Source organism: Protopterus annectens, chromosome 1.part0 (assembly GCF_019279795.1).
Source record: "Protopterus annectens isolate FY-2018-M chromosome 1.part0, PAN1.0, whole genome shotgun sequence".
In the NCBI taxonomy this organism is placed as follows: Eukaryota; Metazoa; Chordata; order Ceratodontiformes; family Protopteridae; genus Protopterus; species Protopterus annectens.
Window position 1 is genome coordinate 1,680,804,314 of NC_056725.1, and position 20,985 is coordinate 1,680,825,298.

Below are 20,985 nucleotides of genomic sequence, written 5' to 3' on the forward strand. Positions count from 1 at the left end.
GGACTGCAGCAATGTGGAACGAAGAACATAGTACAGTTTTGTACCTACCATAAATGTAGATGTTCGAGGATCCACATTGCTGCAGTCCAATTTACCTCCCTCCTTCCCCTCTGTGTTTAGGGGTGGTTGTGTAGGTGAGGTTATATGCTGATATTTTTGTATATACTTTTGTATCTATTGTACATATTTTTGGTGCAGGTATGTTGGGCCTTGTCTTTTTAGGGTCTTCTGACATCTGGGGCAAGAAAAGACTGAGGATATGACGTCGGTCATGCGCATTAGTACCCTGACGTACTGACGTCAGTCTAATGCGCCCTGACCGACGTCAGCCATATACTCTGGTATTCGGGCCGACTGGACAGCGGACTACCCAATAGTTAGGACTGCAGCAATGTGGATCCTCGAACATCTACATTTATGGTAGGTACAAAACTGTACTTTCTGTTTGACATGACTCTGAATCAGGATAAAAGATGAATGATTGCACAGCCAAGTAAGAACAAGAGGTAAGACTTGCGGACAGAGTAGAATTGTTGATGACCTGAGGGTAAGAAAGAAAAAGAAACCAAAATGTATTGGGAAAACACCATCTGGACCACTGTGGCAGTCTTGGAGAACTTGTAGGTTCATAGGTGTTTACCAGGCTAATGATTATAAGGGCGTTTTTAAGCCTAGCCATGCATCCCAAATCTCTGACAAGTTCTGATACCCTTGATAAGTGTAAGCGTGAGCCTGAGAGATGAACCATTTACAGGTTACCTGTTTGGATCAGAGACATAGGTGCCAAATCAGGGATGAATTTCTGGTTTCCCATCCAATTGTCCAAGTTGCGCTTGAATTGGATTAGGGTGGAACTCTGCTTCACATGGATGGGAAGCCTATTCCATAGACTGGGTAGTCTCTGCGATACATACCTATCTCTCCAGGAGGTTCTATTTATATCATAAGCAAGTCTTTAGAACAGGTAATTCTGGTACTGTTTGTTTTGTGGCTATGTAAAAGTTCCATCAGTGTGGGGTCTGACAATGCACTGTACGCTAGGCATAGATCTCTCCTCAAAAGCCTGTAGGAGTCGGAATACAGGGAGGAGGCCTTGAGGCGGTCTGTATAGGACATATTACTTGCTCCCTGTATTCTTTTAGTGAGGAACCTCTGTGGACATTTCAGTTTTTGGATATGCTTGGTTAGCTACATATTAAAGGGGACATTGTACTCAATGATAGGTCTGATGAATGGGGAATACAGTGGAACAATGACTTCCTTGGACTTAGATGCAGTATTTTCTGTATTTTTGTTTATAAGTTGTCCAACATACAATGATTTCCTTACCATTGTAGACACGTGATGATCAAAGGCTAGATTACTATCCATGTGCTTCCCTAAGTCCCTGACTATTGGGTCAGCTCTAAGGGGTGTGTTGTCAATATGATAGTTGGCAGGGATGGATGACTTCCCAAAGGATACTATTATGCATTTCTTGTATTTAGTTTTAGTCAGTGACACCAGTTGTTTGTCTGTGTCAGGCCCTCCTGGAGGACATTTGTGTCAGTGTGGCATTCAATGACCGCTCCTAATTTGCAATCATCTGCAAATTTAGTCAGCCAGAGACCACTGACATTGGCCTTGACTTCTGAGAAGTAAATGCCAAAAAGGAGTGGTCCAAGGACTGATCCCTGAAGGACTCAACTTGTGACTGGCCTCCTTGTAGAGGTGGACTCCCCAGTTATAACTTCCTGGGTCCTATCTGTGAGCCAGTTGTCTATCCATTGGGTGACATACGTTTTTGTACCTAACCTCTTGAGTTTGTCAACAATGCCCGAGTGAGGTATTTTGTCAGATGCCTTGGCCAGGTCAAGGTAGGCAGTGTGAATGATTTTGCCTGCATCCATTGCTTTGGTGACCTTCTCAAAGAAGTTCACCAGGTTGAGTAGGCATGATCTGCCCTTGATAAAACTAAACTGGGTTGGGTTCAGTGTCTGGATGTTTACTATATCTCTATTGATCATCTCCATGATAATTCTTTCCATGGCTTTCCATATAAGACTAGTGAGACTTATGGGTCTGCAGTTTCAAGGGTCTGTAGATGGCCCACCTTTGTGCAGAGGGATGACTGTTGCCTTTCGCCATTCATTTGGCATGAGGCCTGCTTGGAGGCTACAGTTAAATAGTAATTCCAGAAGCCCTGAAAGGTCATGTTTCATGCTATTTAGAAGGCATCCTGGGATATTGTCTGAGCCCATTGATGCAATTTTCTTGGTCTTGGAGAGAGCATTAAGGATCTGTTCCCTAGTGATAGTAGGGGGAGTTATAGCTGATGATATTTCCTGAGGAAAGATTGAAGGGGAGAGAGGAGTAAAGTTGGAGCTGAATTTATCAGCCAGGAGCTTTGCTATATCTTCTGGCTCAGTATAGGTGGCTCCATTTGCAATGAGCTCTGCACACAATTGTGTATTGTCTTTGAGGCTGTGGACATGGATAAAGAATGCTTTGTGGTTGTCCTTGGCATGAGAGGCCAAACTTAACTAAAATTTGGCTTTGGTAGACTTTATTTGGCCTCTGAATTGTTTGTTTAGTTTAATGAGGATGCTTTTATCCAGTTGGGTGCTGCACCTCCTAATTTTTGCCATGATTATTTTCCACCTGTTATACATCCGATTGATTTTGTAATTCCGCCAGGGTGGCTTGTTTTTTTGAGTTAGTTCTGTACTTCTTCCTGGTGGGTACAGCTGTCTCTATGCAGCTATTAACATGCTTGTACAGGGTTTCTGTGAACAGTTCTGCATAGGCAGAAGTGCTCTCAGGGTTTATAGGGGCTTGAAATTTTGCTAGTTTCTCACTTAATAGCAGGATGTTAGCCTTAGAATAGTTCCTGAATATTCCCAGTTTAGCTGGAGGTCCAGGTTTTATTTTTACTTCAAATGAGACTATTTTATGGTCTGACCTTACCAGGGAAGGCGTTACAGTAGGGGGTGTGCAGCACTCTTCCATATTAGTGAGGAGCAGATCCAGTATGGTTGCACTCCTGGCTCCTGGTTGGTGTATTGACTATCTGGACCAGGGAGTTTGTGTTTATAAAATCCAGGAATCTCTGTGCATGTACGTATGATGTTATCTAGGATTCCCAGTTAATAGTGAGGTAATTGAAGTCACCCATGAATATGGTATTGGGTTGGACGGTTAGTGTTTCTAATAAGTTTAAATATATGGTATGGGTTTCCTGGGTCATAGAGGGAGACCTATAGCTTGCAAGGAAGTGGTACTGGATTTTACTTTTGGTGATTTGAACATTGAGCAGCTCAAGTGCATTATCCTGTTTGACCAGTCTTGAAATATATTTATTTTTGATGTAAACAGAGACATCTCTAACTTTAGTCACTGCCTGTGAAGTAGCTGGTCTAAATGTGTGGAAGGCATTATAACCCTGTGCTGTTGGTGTGCTGTCCGCGGCTTTAAACCACATCTCAGAGACCACACAGACATCAGCATTGTCTAGCTTAAAGAGAATTTCCAGGGAGTGGAGTTTTCTTGTTTAGACTCCTAGCATTGAGCAGTAATACCTTTAGATTTTCTTGGTTTTAATTTACTATGTCGGAAGTACTTTCAGTTTGGCATTGCCTTAAAAAGGCACTATGGGGAAGACGATGTTTTAGCTAATATTCGAAAGCCTAGAGGGGAGAGGTGCAGACCATCCCTGGCAAAGCAGCATGGTCTGTTGACCATCTCCTTCCATGCTGACAAATATTGCATCCCCTTAGAATTACACCAGAAACTAAGCCAGTTATTAAAGTCAATCATCTTTTGTTCGTATTGTGGCATCATCCTTGGAGAAGGTAAAATGCTGCTCAATGCTAGGCTCGTACCAGCCTGAGACACATATTCAAAAGTTTTCTGGAATTCATTAATTCCAATGCCCTGGACTAACTCATTCTTACCCCCACCAGGGGTAGAGACATCCTTGACCTGGTCATTACTAACATGGGCGACCGTTGCTCTACACCAGTAATCAACTCCTCCCTGGTCAAATCTGACCACAAGCTAATCACCATGGATATCCACATCCCACCCCCCCCCCTAAAGAAAACCACAGTAAAAAAAACTTCTCCAAAGCCAATTTTGGGCTTTTAAAAACAGAGGTGGCTAACTTCACGACACCCATGCAAATGGAAAATAGATGCATGACTGGTGAATCATACACCAATGCATTGTATGTGCACATACACAAGTGCATGGAAAGGGCCATACCAAACAGAACCAAGACGCTCTCCTCCAAAAAAAGGAAGCCAGTCTGGTGGTCCCCCACCATAAACAAACTCTACAACAGAAGGAAAAACTGTTGCAGAAAAGGGTGAAATCCCAAGACTGGAAAAAACTTTTTTGTTAGCCTCAGCAAAAAAACTGAAATCCATCATCAAATACTCTAAAGCTAGCTATGAAAACAAAATTGCTGCAGATTCTAAAGACAACCACAAGGCATTCTATAGTTATGTCAAGAATCTACATGACAATACTCAGATCTGCTCTGAGTTACAGCCCAATGGCAATACATATACAGAACCAACTGATATTGCCAACATATTGGCTGATAGGTTCAGTGCAAACTTTACCCAAGGGTCTATCACAATTCCTGAAGAATACCAGGTCCCTATTATCATAGCTACACAGGTAAAAAATGTACTGTCCAAAGACAAGAATACAGCTTCCATAGGACCTGATAATATCCCTGACTGTGTTCTACATGAATTACAAAGTGAACTGGCACCACACCTGAGTACCCTGTTCAATCACAACCTCATTTCAGGCTTTGTTCCTACTGAATGGTGCACTGCTACGGTCATCCCACTGAACAAAGAGGGAGCAACTACAGGCCCTGGGAACTACTGCCTTATTAGCCTGATGAGTCTGATATGTAAGGCTATGGTGCGCATCATCATCGACCTTATAAATAAGGACATAGGGAATCTCCAAACTCTGGACCCCATGCAGTATGGGTTTGTGAAAAGTAGATCATGCCTCCTCAGTCTGATAGATTTCTTTGAGTCTGTCACCAGAGTTGTGGATGAGGACAGGGTAGTTCACACAGCCTACATAGATCTTGCCAAGGCCTTCAACACCATCCCTCACTCAGGAATCCTAGATAGACTCACTAAACTAGGCATTATCCCTAATGTAGTAAGATTGGTTGCCAACTGGCTCACTGATAGAACCCACACTGTGAAAGTAGCAGACTCCAAATCTGACTACAGTCCAGTTACATGTGGTGTCCCACAGGGATCGGTCCTTGGTCCTCTCCTGTTTGGCATCTTACTTCTTTGAAGTTCAAGCCAACTCAGAGGGACTCTGGCTGACCAAGTTCGCAGATGACTGCAAACTGGGAGCCATTATTGATTCTCCAACTGATGTAAACATTCTACAAAAAGGCCTTACTGACACCAATGACTGGTGCCAGAACTATGGCCTTAAGCTCAATGCCAAAAAGTGCATTGTCATTCCCTTTGGGAAAAATTTGGTGCCCACGGACTACCACATAGGCAGTAGTGCACTAAACACCGAAGGTGTGATAAGAGACCTAGATAGACAGGTTGACAGAAACCTCTCCTTTGATAACCACGTTGCCACTGTAGTCAGAAAGTCCTTCTATGTGGCACATCTCATTACAAAAGGTTTCTCATCCAGGATGAAAGAGGTCATAATCCCTTTCTACTCGTCCCTCATTAGACCTATTATAGAATACAACACCCCATTTGGTATGTACCTCACTAGACACCTACAACTGGAAAGGCCACAAAAATACCTCACTAAGAGGATCTTAGGCCTTAGATACATGCCCTATATGGACAGACTCAAAAAAACTCCAGCTATACTCCGTCTCTTATCGCCTACGTAGAGGCGATCTCTGCTTGACGTACAAAGCCATGTGTCTTATCGCCTACTTAGAGGCAATCTCTGCTTGACCTACAAAGCCATGTGTGACCCAGAGCTGCTAGATGTGCTACACCTAAAGAAATCCCAGTCCCTCCATGCCACACGCTCCAGGGACCTTAACCTCATTACCACAATAAACAGAACATGCTGGAGGGACAGGTTCCTAACCCAGAGACTTCCCATACTCCAGAACAAACTTCCCATTCACGTCTAGCAGAGCACTTCACTGGCCCTCTTTAAGAGAAATCTTGACAAGTGGGTGGGCAATAGGAAGTTCACCCCGGGGATCACTTCAGTGGCCTTGCTTGACAGGGGCACTGGGAACTAACTTTGGGCGGCATGATGCCAAGGAATCTTCTTGAGCTAGGCTTATATAGGCTCCAGGGCCATTAGCCTAGTACACACCTATGAACCTGTATAGTCTAGAGAGGTACGTCTCAGGTCATTTACTCCCACATGGCCTATGAGTCATATTGGTAATTGTGGTCCAATGACCTTAGTGCATGTGTAATGTGGTGGATCCTAGCCCCTGATAAGCAACTGATCGCAAGTTTCTCCTTACTCATCCTGGTGAGAGAGACATCAGTGTGTCTCATGATGGAGTCTCCAATGACTAGAATGTTGAATTGTGTGGTGACTTGCCTTGTGGGCTTAGAGGTAGAGGCTCCATGAGATGTAGCTCTATGTGCTGATGTGGGTGTTGTTTTGAAAGAGTGCATTTGAAGCCCCTGAGGGTATTTCTTATGTGTACTTTGTCTAGGAGATTTTTGTGGTTTAGGAAGATTACTTGTAAGTGCCTCAGTGGCAAATCCACGGTGGTGCAGCGGTAGCGTTGTTGCCTCACAGCAAGAGGTTCTCCCGTTCGATTCTCAGCTAGTGTGCGGGGAGTGCCTTCTGTGTGGAGTCTGCATGTCCTCCCCGCGGGTCGAGTGGCATTCCGAAAGACATGTGTGAATGGGCGTGCCTTCATTGAAGGTTGGGTGTCGAGCTGGCAACTAGGAACCATGAAAATCTACTGCCAATCATTAGCGGACCGGAGTTCTGCTATGGCAACCCCTAACCGGGAAAAGCCGAAAGACAACAACAACTTGTAAGTGCCTCAGTATATGTGGATCTGTATGTCTGCTTTGAATTGTGCGTGATGGGTGCAGCATGTGTACTACTGGCAACGTTACTAACATTAGGAATACTTTTATGTGAGAGTTTTGCCTCCAGTGACATTGTGTAAATACATCTCTCGCATACAGTATTAGTTTGTTTGAGAATTAACTGGTTGTCAGTAAACATGAGGCAATTTCAGCATTGCCTCAGGATGCCTATATCCACCAAGCCGGTAATGGAGACAGTAAGAAAGTTCATATCCATGGCAACAGACCCTTCTTTATTGATTAGACTGCTGGAGTGAGAATATTAATCACTGTCAGGCGTATCTGGTTTGCAACTATGTGGACAGTGCTTATCACTGCAAATTAGATGTCCTGTGTGCAAGCAGATATTGGAGAAATTTCAGTTGTGCTTTTACAGGAAAAATGTCACTCAAGGTGTCTGAGAATGTGCAGAGCACTGCCAAACACTTGAGGGGAAACTAATACATAGATCTTGACAATTTAAGGATGAAGTATTTAGACATATTCTGAAGTTAAAAACAAATCAAGCAGTACTTACTGAAAATAAAGAATTAGCTTGTCAAGAATGGTGAAAAGAGGGGAGTCTCACGAATGGTTGCTGCCTGACTACTACTAGTGCTGGTCTCACCACAGCTTCACTCTGTTGGGATACAATACTCCTTTGCTTCTTCTCTCACCAGAAGCAAAATGTTAACACCAATCCCAAGAAGAAAAGCAGACCACAGCCTGTTTGGTGATCCACAGTCTTGTCCCAGATTATGCAAGATTCTGTAGGATTGTAGCCTTTTTCTGGTAGATGCCTTGAATAGCAACCAGACCAATCAGGTAAGTTAAGCACAGACACTCACACTCCAACCAGAAAGAGTCAGGAATCAATGCACTGTGCTCCTACTCTCACCAGGATCAGAATGTAAGCACAGATTCCAAACTGTCACCTATAAAGCAGTTATTAAGCTTTCTGGTGATCATCAGTCTCCAGGAAATAATGTACCTGCACTCCTTCTCTCATCAGGATAAAACAGAAGCACTAATCCCAAGACAAATACTGAGAGGCAGAAGGTGGGCTCTTCAATAACTGGTGGTCTTGCAATAGATGCTAAAATGTAAGTTGAAAAAAAATAGTTTATCCTAAACACTGCAGTGTGCATTAAGCAGTTAGATATGAAAGTGGGTAACTTAAGTTTTAGCTGTCTAAGTGGAGAGCCACTATTTTTGAAAGAGCGAGATAGATTGAAAGGGGAGGGCGCTTTTGTATTCTGGTACTATGGAATACAGTAGGATGGCCAATAAATTTAAACAGTTGAAAGGGAGTGATTTCACAAAATGATAATTTTGTGCTTACTCACAGTCTCCAGTGAAAGGGGAGAAAGAATGAAATATATGGTCAAATGGGCAGGCAACTAGAAAGACAGTGGTGTTTAAGAACACAACAGTAACAGGGTGGGAAAATTTCTGACTTACAAGAGACAGAGGTGTGGTCTCTCTTCAAGTTTTAATACACAGTTAAAAGCAGAATACAAGTAAAAAACAGTGTAAAGAAAACAAATCACAGTATGCAAAATAGAAAAAGACAATAATGTAATTCAAAATACAAGAAATAAAAAGCAAACTAACCTTTCCCTCACAGCAAACTGTGGCAGAGTCTGGGTGAGCCTTTCCAGTAAAGCTATTCTCACTAGGATGTAGAAGAAATGTATTAGAGAGGTTGGTAATCAAAATGGTGCATGGTTTTCACTGGAAGCCATGCCTACAAAAGTTTGATACAGTCATAAAATAGGGAGAATGAATATATCATAGAAACATTTAAGCATTTGAGGGAATTCCTGGGATCTGACTTCAGTGACCTTTTGCAGTGAATAGTTGTTGGCACTTTGGATTCTGGAAACCCCACCTTAGCACAGTTGTAAATTTTCTTTCAGTACTGTGTTCAGAGGCACACACAGCATGTGCCTGTGAATGTCATGATATTAAGCACCAGAAGGGGAGAGACAGTCAGCTCATTTGTTCAGGTTGACTCTTTTTTTTTTTATTTTTCTGCTTCTGTCACAGTTTGGATCTCAGTCTTTACTTTCAGCAGTAAAACATTTGCAAATTTGTCCCTTAAAAAAACAAGAACCTTTCAGGTGTTCCTGTAGTTACCAGGCTACCAGCATGGACTTAATCACCTTAGAAAGAAGTATGACCAGACGTATTGTCGCAAGGGCCTGTGCCTCATTCTGACCAACAACAACAAGAGAGGAAAGGGGTTTGAGGCCAGCTACGTGGCTATAGAAGATGCTGAGCAAAGGGATTGGTAGGAATGTCCCTCTTGGGAACTGGAATCAGTGTCACTTGGGTGGGAAAATATAAGAACATTGGATGGTACACTTTGATCAAAGCCTCAAGTTAAAAAGTTCAGAGGCTGGGCTGTTGTTCCCTTGTTTCATGAGTTCCCTTCAGCTAATAAACCATCAAGCTGTCATCCTTCAGTGCATGATGATGATGAGAGGGCATTGAGGTGTACCTCTGATGGCCACTGGTGTTTGTACTGCCTTGTGTGTTTTTGAGCATGTGGTATTTCTCCACTTTTGAGCAGCTCATAAGGAGATGTGTCTTAACAAAAGCTTAACGGTAACTGTTAGGACTGAAGAATTTTCCCCAGCACCCCCCCTCCCCATGTTATGCATCACAGTCTGTTTAGGATTGTAATGGTTTCTGCAAGTCCTTTTTCCTCCATCAGGACATTAAAGATGAGTGCTGTGTTGTCTGGTGGGACATGTCCTTGCTGGTGCAGGAACATACCCTTAGGGGACTCATGTGACACCAGTGCCAGGTCCTGTGAAAACCTCTCACAACTCGGTGCTTCAGCCAGATGGCACTCTGCTAGTATTGTTACCTCAACTCCTAACACTGATCATTTACCAATGTAACACTTTTTTGAAAGGAAAGGAGAGGAATCTTGGTGTCCAGTGGGTGGCAGTGCTGAGACCAGATAGACTTTGCACTGGATCTTTCTCATGTGAAGTTTGGCAAAGGGAATCATGGAGATGGAGGCTGCCATGAACCCCAGAGCCCTTAGAATTCCCTTACTGGGCAAGATTGAAGAGGAGGAAGGGACTAAAAGTACCTGGTGAGAGTCTGTACTTTCTGTTTTGGGAGAAAAGATAAAATGAGGTATGTGTCTATCCTGCAAGTCAGAAGGAGTAGGTCCTGGCTAGAAGTCAAAGTAGACTTTTTTTTAGATTTACATGAAACTTGGCTCCTACAAAAAGGATATAGTTTAGCTGAGATGCCTTAGCAGGTCTTCCTGAGAGGTTACCTATGTAAGGAGGTCATTGAGGTATAAGAATATGTGAATTCCCTGAATTCTGTAAAAGGCAATAGCTGGTGCTAAACACCTGAGGTAAAGCAGAGAACTGAAAGTCTGATAAACAAGCCAAGAACACAAGAGACTTCCCATAGGAAGGGTGAATGAGAATGTGAAGGTAAGCATCCTTTAGATCCAAGGATACCAGAAAAGCTTGGGGTAAGATGAAATGGAGAAGAATTTGAAGGGAAAGCATTTTGAAAAAGTTACCTTTAGAAATGGATTGAGGTGAGACAGGTCCAGAATGGGTTTCCATTCTTCTTGTCTTTTGGGTACCAGGAATAGACTGGAAAAACCTTTTTCCTTGATTTTGTGGAGTTACAGATTCTGTGGTACCTTGGTTAAGAAGATCTTGCAGAACAGGAAGGAGAAAATGTTTGTTGTTGAAAGGAGGAGGTCGAAGGTCTCTAAAGGCTGGAGTTTCCTTCCAAGTCATTTTGTAACCTCGTTGAGTGATGGGAAGAACCCACCTGTCTGACGTGATAAGCTGCCAAGCAGGAATGGATGAGGTTATCCTTTTTGACAAGAGGAGAAGTGGGTCAAGGAGGGATGGAGATGACAGAAAATAGTCAGGCTGATTTTTATGTAAAAAGAAGGTTTTCTAGACTTAAAATCTTTTGAAGGTTTGTCCTTTTCTGAGGCATTCTCCTGCCTTTCTGAGCAGATTTTGGATTTCTATGGGAAAAGGAAGTATCCTTTGACACCTGGGCACTGATGTGAGAAAGTTTTGCTTGAAATCTTGCATTATTTTTGCCTTTCTTCTGTAAAGATTTGAATAGGTCTGCAGCTGTAGGTCCAAGAGTAAATCCTTGTTAAAAGAGGAATCTAGCAGTTTAACTTTGATGTCCTCAAGCAAGAACTGGGAATAAAGCTGTGCACGTCTTCTGATTACAGATCTAGTAGCAGCAACCCTGGAGGAGGCTTCCACTGCATCATAGCTACATTTTGTGGTATGTCTGTCCACCTGAGTAGCTTGACCAACCATAAAAATAGCTTGCTGCTTAGTCTGCGAAAGCCCAAGATTAGTCAAGTTTTACTTGATGTGCCAAGAGCAGACGAGATATTTTGTCATTTAAGTTTGATAATTCAAAGAATTGAAGGCCAGGATGGCAGAAGTGTAAACCGTCTTTCCATATTTGTCCATTGCCCTACTTTCACCGACTGAGGGTAAAACATAAGCAGCAGGTAAAAGTTTGGAAGGCTTGTCAATAGCAACAGATAACACAGGAGGATCTGGCAAGGGGTGTTTGTATAAGAATTTTACATCTTTTGGCATTTTGTAAAACCTATTGGGCCTCTAAGGGCCAATGACTGAGAGTTAGGTGAAGTAGAGGTGAATGCAAATGTTTCAAGAAAGGCTTCCAAAACTGGAGAAACAGGAGTTGGTGTGGGGAACACCTACCTCCAATAAATTGTAATGCCTTTTTTATATCAGAAAATTATCTAAATGTCCAGTCAAAATGCTGCTTCATTTTTGTGATGGTTTCCCCAAAGGAAATTTCGTCACAGGAGAGTCAGGAGATAATGTATCATCATCATCAAAAGCCAGTTGGCTTGGAAAGTGAATTTAGGATGAATAAGCTAGAGTTTGTTCATCTAAATTAGATTCTTCCTCCTGCAAAGAGGACTCATGCTGTCTTTTCTGAGGGAGGGGAGGAAGAGAGGAAATAGAAAGGCAGGTTGCTTGAGGAGCAGAAATGGCCATGTGTAATCCCTGTGAAAATTCCATCCATTCCTTTTCTTGAGCCATCTGAGAAAGAGACACATTCTTTGTCTTTTAGTTTTATTCTTGAGGGTGATGACTGCTTTTACAGAATGCAGAGGATCCAACCCCTGGCACACTTTAATCAAGGTTCCAGACACCTCTTTCCTAACCAGAATTTGAGGTATGCTCTCTGGTTCCTCGGAAATAATAATCCTTGAGTTTCCATTCTCCATATCGGTATGATCAGTTATATCGAACATACAAGAGTCAGGATGCATACCGGCCTCTAGTGTGGTCACTGTAGTAAGAACCTGAGATGTATTTGAGTGTACTGTGGGCTCTTGCAACACCTCAGCAAGTATGTCCAAGTCCAACTGGGCAAGACAGTGGTTCAGGCCTAGGCTTTCTGACTTTCATTTTTGGAGTAAGCAGGTTGTTGAATGCTGAGGATTTCGCTGTTTTGGATTTGGTGAGGTACTTCAAGTGCTGAGTCTGTAAATAACTGCAGTATTTAATGAAGAAAGATGAGTATGTAGGGTTTTCAGAAGAAACAACTGACAAATCTAACAATTCTTCTAGTCATGTTCAGCCCCAAGATGAAACCAGCACTGAGAGTGGAGGTCCATATAAGGGATCTGCTTACCGCAATCACACTCCCTCTCTCTTGGCTGACATCTAGCAAATTTAAACACCAAAGTGCAAGAAAAAAAGGGAAGGTTCCCCAATGGGGTACTTATCTGAATAAGCAAAGACTAAGGTAATATCAATGACCTTGCTTACAAACAGACAGATGAGAGACCTGCATTCAGACTGACGGCAAGATAGTCTGAGGTTCTCATGATCATCTTATGCACCCTTATGCTCATGGGCTTAGTTCATACATTAGACGTATGACCAAAAGGAAGGTTTTTTGGCTTTAGTACTCCAGCTGAACTTCAGAGTATCTGACAAGATAACCCAGTAGTATTGGAATACTGCAGCAGAGATCAGTAAGACATTTATTGTTATAGTAAGGTGTTCTACAACTGTACTTTGCCCTTATTTGCTATTACAACCGGTTTGTTTTTTTTAAACTCATTCTGTACTCTTGTGACATTGATAGTGATACAAATGTATTCAGACACCTTTTTGTTACTAGCAGAATGGAAGAAAGTACATTGTAAGCCACAGCAGTCTGGAGTGCTTCTGTAGTTAATTACAAGCGACAAACATTGACTGCCTGAAATGCATAATGGAGGATATCCTTACATTTACTGGTGCAGTATTCTTAACAATATGGGGATTCCCTGCAGCAAAAGCCCAATGTCCAGCCAGTCTTCCAAAGACTTCTGAATTTAAAAGGTATGCCGAACGTCACCATATGCTCCCTGTGTAATCATCTTCACCACCCCCCCTTTTTTCCATTTTTCTACATGGGGTCGGGGTATCGTGTTAACTGTAGTCAATTCTCTAGATTCAGTGCCACACTCCTGCCTTCTTCAGCACTCATGCCTGACTGTCACAGATCTTCTTTCACACAATCCATCCACCTCTTTGCTGGACGCCCTCGCTTCCTCTTACTTTCTTCCTGTCTGTCCCAAATCTTCCTCACCAGATTGTCTTCTGCTTTTCTACACATGTGCCCAAACCACCGTAATCTGTTCTCTTTGATCTTTTCTGCAATTGGAGCTACTTTGCTCTTATGTCCTCTTGGCTTCTTCTGTCCCACACAGTGTGCATCCTACCAACTTTCTCAGGCACTTCGTTTCCTTCACCTCTAGCTTCTTCAACTGTTCTGCCTTTACTGCCCAGGTTTCTGTACCATACAGTAGTACTGGTCGCACCACTGCCTTGTACACCTTACTTTTCAGGTTCTTTGGCATTCTTTTGTTATCGACTACACCTGATACTCTGTGCCAATTGTCTGCAGCCCCTTTGATTCTAGCTTTGACCTCTTCATTCAAACTACCCTTTTCCTCAACTACCCCTCCCACATACTTGAAGCTGTTCACCTCTTCCACTGTTTTCCCTTCTATCTCTATTCTCAGCTTCTTCTGATTTCCCCAATTTGCTACCATTACCACCATGTTATCTGTGCTTTAGTTTCATCCCATGTGCCTTCAGATTTGAATTCCATTCTCCTATCTTTTGCTGAAGTTCTAGCTCGGAGTCTGCCTGTGCTGTCACATCATCTGCATACAGCAGCTTTATTGATCCGGCCCCTCCAACCTGTTTGTTAATGTAGTCCATCACCAATTTGAACAGCAGTGAGCTCAGAGCTGAACCCTGATCTACATCCACTCCCACTGGGAACCCCTCTGTGAGGCCGAACACTGTTTGTACTTGAGTCATTGGGTTCTTGTACATAGTCTGATCTCATTCTACCAATGTTTCTGGGACTTCAAACCACCGCAGTACTGGCCAGATCAGCTTTATAGAGACCTCGTCATATACTTTCTCCAAGTCTAGGAATGCCTAGTTGGACACTGTCCTCATCTCTAGCTTCTTCTCAAATATCTGTCTCAATGTAAACATTGGGTCAATTGTGCTGCATCCTGATCTGAATCCAAACTGCTCATCTTCCATCTTACATTCTACTACTCTGCATATCCGTTTATCAATCACCCTCTCCAGAACTTTCATGCTCCCTGTATAACATAGGGCATAAATGTGACATTCAGGCTTACCAAAAACAGAACTTCTTTGAAGCCAGTCTGAACTTATCTTTGACACCGTCGGTCTGTTTACCTGTGTCCATTTTCTGCCAGTTGAATGAATTTTCATTCTCCAGTGACTTCCTACACCTGTTTGCTGTTTTTACAAGATAAGTGCCCTGTTGGGGATTCCCCCATAGAGACCACCACAATGTGTCTTTTTTTGCTTAGGAGCTTCTCATGACCATACGTCTTGTTCTATTAGTCATGCATTTGTTCCAAAAATCCTTCTCTGTAGACTTTCTTCCCTTTCCTTGTATCTTGAGAACCAGGGTCTTAAGCTACTCACTAAAGATACTATGGAAGGAATCTCCCGCCCTGAGGGTCAGCTGTTAGGGAAGAAGAAGGTGAAAAAGGGATGACCAGAATCTTCCATTGTCCAGCCTCTGCCAGGTGATTCTCCCAAGGTCATTAAGAACCTGAAGGCTCACCCAGCTGTGTTGTCGGATTTCTCTGCCGCAACAGTGTTGGAGGCTAGTGAGGATCTGGCTGGTAGCACGTCCAAAGAGGCTTTGCAGGCATCCATCTCAGATGTTCAGAGGGAACCATGGTTGATTTTTTTTCTGAGGGGCCTATGGGAGTTCCTCAGTTTTTAGCTGGGAAAGAAGTTCTTGCTACGGTTCTCAATTGTCATCCTGGATCTGAACCTTCTCAGGACATTCCCTTAAAAAATAAATAAATAAACATGTTTCTTTTACTTCTAGGGATCCACAAAGTGAGTGGCAGGCTTTTACTCAGTAGTCATTTTTGCCTTAATGTCCTTAAAGCCTCCTCATGGGTTTTCAGTTCCTGCTCCTCTTTGGTCCTCTACTCCTCTTAAAAGGCCTAAAGACCAGGATTCTTCTGAGGACGAGTCGAATGCTGCAGACATATTCCTAACTTATTCTACTCAGATTCCTTCTCCTTTGGACTGTGGGTCAGAGGAGGAGAAATCTATTTAGTCCTGATGGTCCTTTGGAGGAAGATTTCCTTTGGGGACACACTCTCAAGGATGATGGAATTTTTAGGTGGGATTGTACTCGGGTCTCTGATTTCCATAAGAGGTATTATGAGTTGTTGCAGTTGGACTCTCCTAAACCTGCAGCTATTCCTCCAGTCTTGGTTGCTTTAATGGATGCTTTCTCCAATGCCTCTCAGGAATCTGATTCTCTTCCCCCTGCTCCCAAGAAGCCTGATAGGTTTTATAGGGTTCCTGAGGATTGTTCTTTTTTATATAAATGCCCGGCTGCTGACCCCTCAGTAGTGTCCTTAGCCTTTAATAAGCCATCTCAGTCGCTTCCTTTGCCCAAGTTATTGCCTTCTGATAAGGACAACAGAACAATGGACAGGCTGGGCAAAAAGGTTTACACATCTGCTACTCTAGCTTTTAGGGCTATTAATTATCAGACCCATATGTCTAAGTAAGTGTTGGCTCTTCTTTCTCAGGCCTGTTTCTGATTTTCTGGACTCTGAAGGTAAAACTTCTGTTCTTTCCTTGCTAGGGACTTCCACTCAAGTTGTCCGTCATTCTATTAAATGTAGTTATGATGTGGCAGCTGCCTGTTCTAGGGCTGCTGATTTTGGTTCAATAATGAGGAGATCTTATTGGCTTAGGCTTCATCCTCTACCTGATGATATTCAAGCTAAGTGCATAGATGCTCCTCTGGATTCTAAACTTTTGTTTGGGGAAGCTGCTGCTGGTTTGTTTAAGTCCCTTCAGGATAAGGGTAAGGTCTTACAGGGGCTTAAACATGTGTTTGTTTCTCCTGTGCCTAAATTTCAGAGAAACTACCCTTGTAAGCCTGCCTTTGTTCAAATGCAGTCCCGTCCTTCTGCTAAAGGTAAGAAGAGTGGCAAACGGACGACTCCTGCTAAGGCTACTCCATTCTAGGGGGCTCCGAAGCCTTCCTTTCTGGACAAACCAGGGGCTGTGTAACTGTCTGTCCCTTCTCAGCTACATTTCTCTTTCTCTTCCAGTTTGGCTTCAGCTCACTCAGGATTCCTGGGTTCTGTCGATCATTTGTCAAGGGTACTTCATGGTGTGGAAATCCCATCCTCCTTTTATGGGCATTCCTCAGCCTTCTCGGGAACATCCTCCATTTTTACCAGAGGTTCTTCAAGAGCTCTTGTCTCAGGGTACTATTCAAGAGATGTCTGTGTTCCAAATTGGGAAAGGGATCTACTCCAGATTGTTTCTAGTGCCCACAAAACGGGGTACTTGACCGATTCTAGACCTCTCATCTAAACACTTTTTGAAAGGTACTTTCCTTTCGGATATTGTCTTTTCAGATTCTGTTTCCTCTCTTGCTCCCCAGGCCTATATGGTGTCTCTGGATCTCAAGGATGCTCATTTCCATATTCCAATCCATCCTCTTTTTCAGGAAGTTTTTGTATTTCTCTGTTGCTTCCTAGCATTACCTTTTGCATACTTCAAGGAATCCAAATATTTCTTTACTTGGATGCCCTGATGATTCAGGCATCTTCTCCAGAGACCATTTTGCAAAATCTTCATTTTAAACTTGTAAAAATAATAAAAAGTATTTGGTTCCAAAACAGCACACCACCAGCTGCAAATGAAATATTTAATGATTACACACAGTATTTAGCGGTCTGCGGTGGTGGTGCTGTGGTAGCGTTGTCTCCTCACAGTAAGATGCTGTCCGATTCGATTCTCAGTTAGAGCGTCTTCTGCATGGAGACATGCGTGAATGGGCGTACCTTCGTTGAAGGTTGTGCGTCAGAGCTGGCAACTCGGTACGTAAAAATCAACTGCCAATCATTAGCGGACCGGAGTTCCGCTGTAGCGACCCCTAACCGGGAAAAGCCGAAAGAGAGAAGAGAGAGAGTCAGTATTTAGCGCTTTTATCTCCTATCAAGTGAGACTTTATCAGAATCTTCATTTTGCCTTATCCCTTCTTCAGAACCTGGGGTTCACTGTAAGTTTCAAAATGTCTTCTCTGACTACTTCTCATGATCATGTTTTTCTGGGTTGCAGGACTCAGACAGTGCCAATGCTTGCACCCCTGCCCCCTCCAAAGGCCTTCACTCTCATTTCTTTCTTTCATACTCTTCTTCCTCTAGCTTCCATTACCACCAGGGAGTTTCTGAGAGCTCTGGGTTTCATGGCATCCACCATTCTGATGCTCCTTCTGGCCAACTTCATATGAGAAAGTTACAGTGGTTTCTGTAGTCAGTGTGGCTTTAACATGCTCATCTTCTAGCATTTGTAGTTCCTCTTCTTGATTGCCTCAGACAGGAACATCTCTGGTAGATTCAGCAGTTGTCTCTGAATCCAGGGATCCCTTTTCATCCCCCTCTTCCCTCTCAGGAAATGTTCAGGACTCCTCAGACATGGGATGGGGTGTGACATTTGGCTCCCTAAAGGTACAGGGGGTATGGTCGCCGCATCAGCAGAAGGAGCACATCAGTGTCAAAGAGATGAGAGCTCTTCTGCTGGCTCTTCAAGCCTTTCCATCCCTCTTTTCTCCAGGGCTTCTCAAGGTATTCACAGACAGTACCACAGTGATGTGGTATATCAACAAACGGGGAGGCACGAGATGTTATCTTCTTTGTCAGCTGGCACTTCTGGTATGGTATGTTGCTGTCAAGTGTCACTTGACTCTTCAGGCAGTTTATATCCCTTCCAGTCAGGACACTGTGGCATACACTTTTTGAGCAGGTCCTTAACTCAATCCCATGAATAGATGCTTCACAGGGATGTGTTTCTGGACATTATCCACCAGTGGGGTACTCCTCAAGTGGATCTTTTTGCTTCCCTTCTGAACAGGCAACTTCCTGTGTTTTTTGCCAGAGTCCCAGGTCCTATGATATGGAAGGTGGATGCCATCTCATTCACTTGGAAGGGGATGTTTCTTTATGCATTCCCTCCCCTTCCTCTCATTCTGAAAGTCTTGTTCAAAGTCCAACAGGATGGTCCCAAAATCTTGTTGGTGACTCCCTTTTGCCCACAAAAGATTTCCTCTTCTGTATCTAGCCAGGGGCAATCATCAAAAGTTACCTCACAGGGTGGATCTAAGTTGAATGAGGCTCCTTTTGAGCCTGCTGCTTCAGCTTCCTTGCAGCATTGTTCCTGGAAGACTGCTCTTTTGTTAGCGCTTACTTTTGCCAGATGGATGTCTGAGTTGCAGGCCCTTATGGCTTGCCCTCCTTTTCTGATTTTTCAAGAGAACAGTGTCTCCTTGCACACTAACCCTTCTTTTATGCCGAAGGTGGTTAATGAACTATCACTTAATCAGTCTATTAATCTGCCTACTTTTTCCCCTCTCCCCAAACTGACAGTGAGAGGGTGCTGCATACATTGGACATGCATACGCAACTTAGAATTTATTTGGATATGACCGATGTTATCAGAAAATCTGATCAGTTATTTGTTTCTTTTCATCCTAGATCTTTGGAGTTGCTGTATCCAAGCAAACTATTTCTTCTTGGGTTTCTAAGGCTATTTCCTTTTGTTACACTTTTCATGGCAAGAGCCTTCCTTTGTAAGTTAAGGCTCATTCTACTAGAGCTGTGGCTTCTTCTGGTGCTTTTTTTCAAAGGCTTAGATATTAATTCTGTTCTTGAAGCAGCTACCTGGACTTCTGTGTATGCCTTTAACAAGCACTACAAGTTGGATGGTATCTCTAGAGCTAGGTTGGGTTTTGCTAGTTCAGTTCTTCATGGTTCTTTAGGGGACTCTTCTGCCATTTTCTCCTCCCAAGTTTCCTCTTGAGCTTTGGCACTTTCCCATATCATTAAGAATACTGCAGTGACTTTAAGGACATAGTACAGTTGTGTAAAATCTTACCATAATAGTAGATATCCTTGCCTTCCCTGCTACAGTATTCGCTCCCTCCCTCCATCCCCCTAGTTCTTTACCTTCCTGGATGTACACATTATCTCTTGGGTTCCTTGGACTGGTGTTTCTCCTGAGGCAATCAGTTCTGTTTTTGGTAAGCCCGAATGTCACCTTTATGCCGTACATTATGCAGGAGCATATGGTGACGTTTGGCATACCTTTTAAATTTAGAAGTCTTTTGAAGACTGGCCGGATGTCGGGCTTCTGTGGCAGGGAATCCCCATATTGTTAAGAATACTGCAGCAGTGAAGGCAAGGACATCTACTGTTATAGTAAGATTTTACACAACTGCACTTTACTGATATATTAATGGTGATAAGGGGCAGTGCCATCAACTCACAACATTAAGTGACATTGCCAAAGAGCATTACATGATTTAGGGTCTAATTGTGGCAATTTATATATATAACACAAAACAAACCCATTTTGTTTCATCCCATTAAGTTCTTTTAGAAATTAACTGTATCAGACTCTTTTGTGACATTTGTGACATTGCTTGCTTTCCTTTCACCCCCCCCCCCTTTTCAGGAACTAAAATTCTGCGCATATTATTTAAATAAGTCTGGTAAGGGAAGCTCCATTACGAGATGGGAGGTGAGGGTAAAATCCTAGGCAAGCTGTATCCCAGTATGAAGTAAATCTCTTTGCAAGCATAAATGTAGATTTCATAGCAGGTGATATGCAGGACTTCTTGTAACTGAGTAATTGGATAATACATTATTAATTATCTGGGCATTATGTTCTAACTGAACTTTTATCTTGGAGATTGAGTGCCATTCTTATTTTGCAGGTTACCTTTCACATTGAACCTTTCAAAGGTCGAGATGATCACAGTCTTTACAACAGTGTCAAGTACATTATTGACAAGTGAGTATTTTGCACTCTCTTTAATTCTTGGAAGAACTGTGTACAGACTTGTCTTGAGATTTTGTACATGCTGATTACTTGATGTCTTAAATCTGTTATACATGTCACTTTATGCTTTCTCTGTCCACTCTCATTAGCCATACAAAAGTACAACTTCTGTGCCATGTCTATGTTCTGAGCGCAGTCTGTGACCTTTCTATTTTCTCTTTCATTATTGGGGCATACAGAATTCTAGCCTATTTATTGCACATAGGATCATAGGTAGGTACTAGGCTATTGGCCCTAGGGCCTATATAAGTCTAGCCAAACGGTACTCTGGCTTTTGCCACCCAAGAAAATTATTTTCTTGTGCCCCTGTCAAGCAGAGCCACAGAAGTGATACCTGGGGTGAATTTCCTATCTCCCATCCAGTCATCAGGATTTTTCTTGAAGATTGCTAATGAGGAGCTTTGTTTGATATAGATAGGTAGTTTGTTCCAGAGTATGGG

The 20,985-nt window shown here is 42.9% G+C and overlaps 1 protein-coding gene across 1 annotated transcript in view; it reads left to right on the top strand.

The window, feature by feature from the left end:
* LOC122799481 (glycoprotein endo-alpha-1,2-mannosidase-like) overlaps nt 1-20,985 on the top strand; it is a 230,850-nt gene that overhangs the window by 132,432 nt on the left and 77,433 nt on the right. The window contains exon 3 of the mRNA XM_044068576.1: nt 20,421-20,497. Coding sequence (XP_043924511.1) covers nt 20,421-20,497 — 77 coding nt within the window. The remainder of the gene's footprint in view (nt 1-20,420; nt 20,498-20,985) is intronic.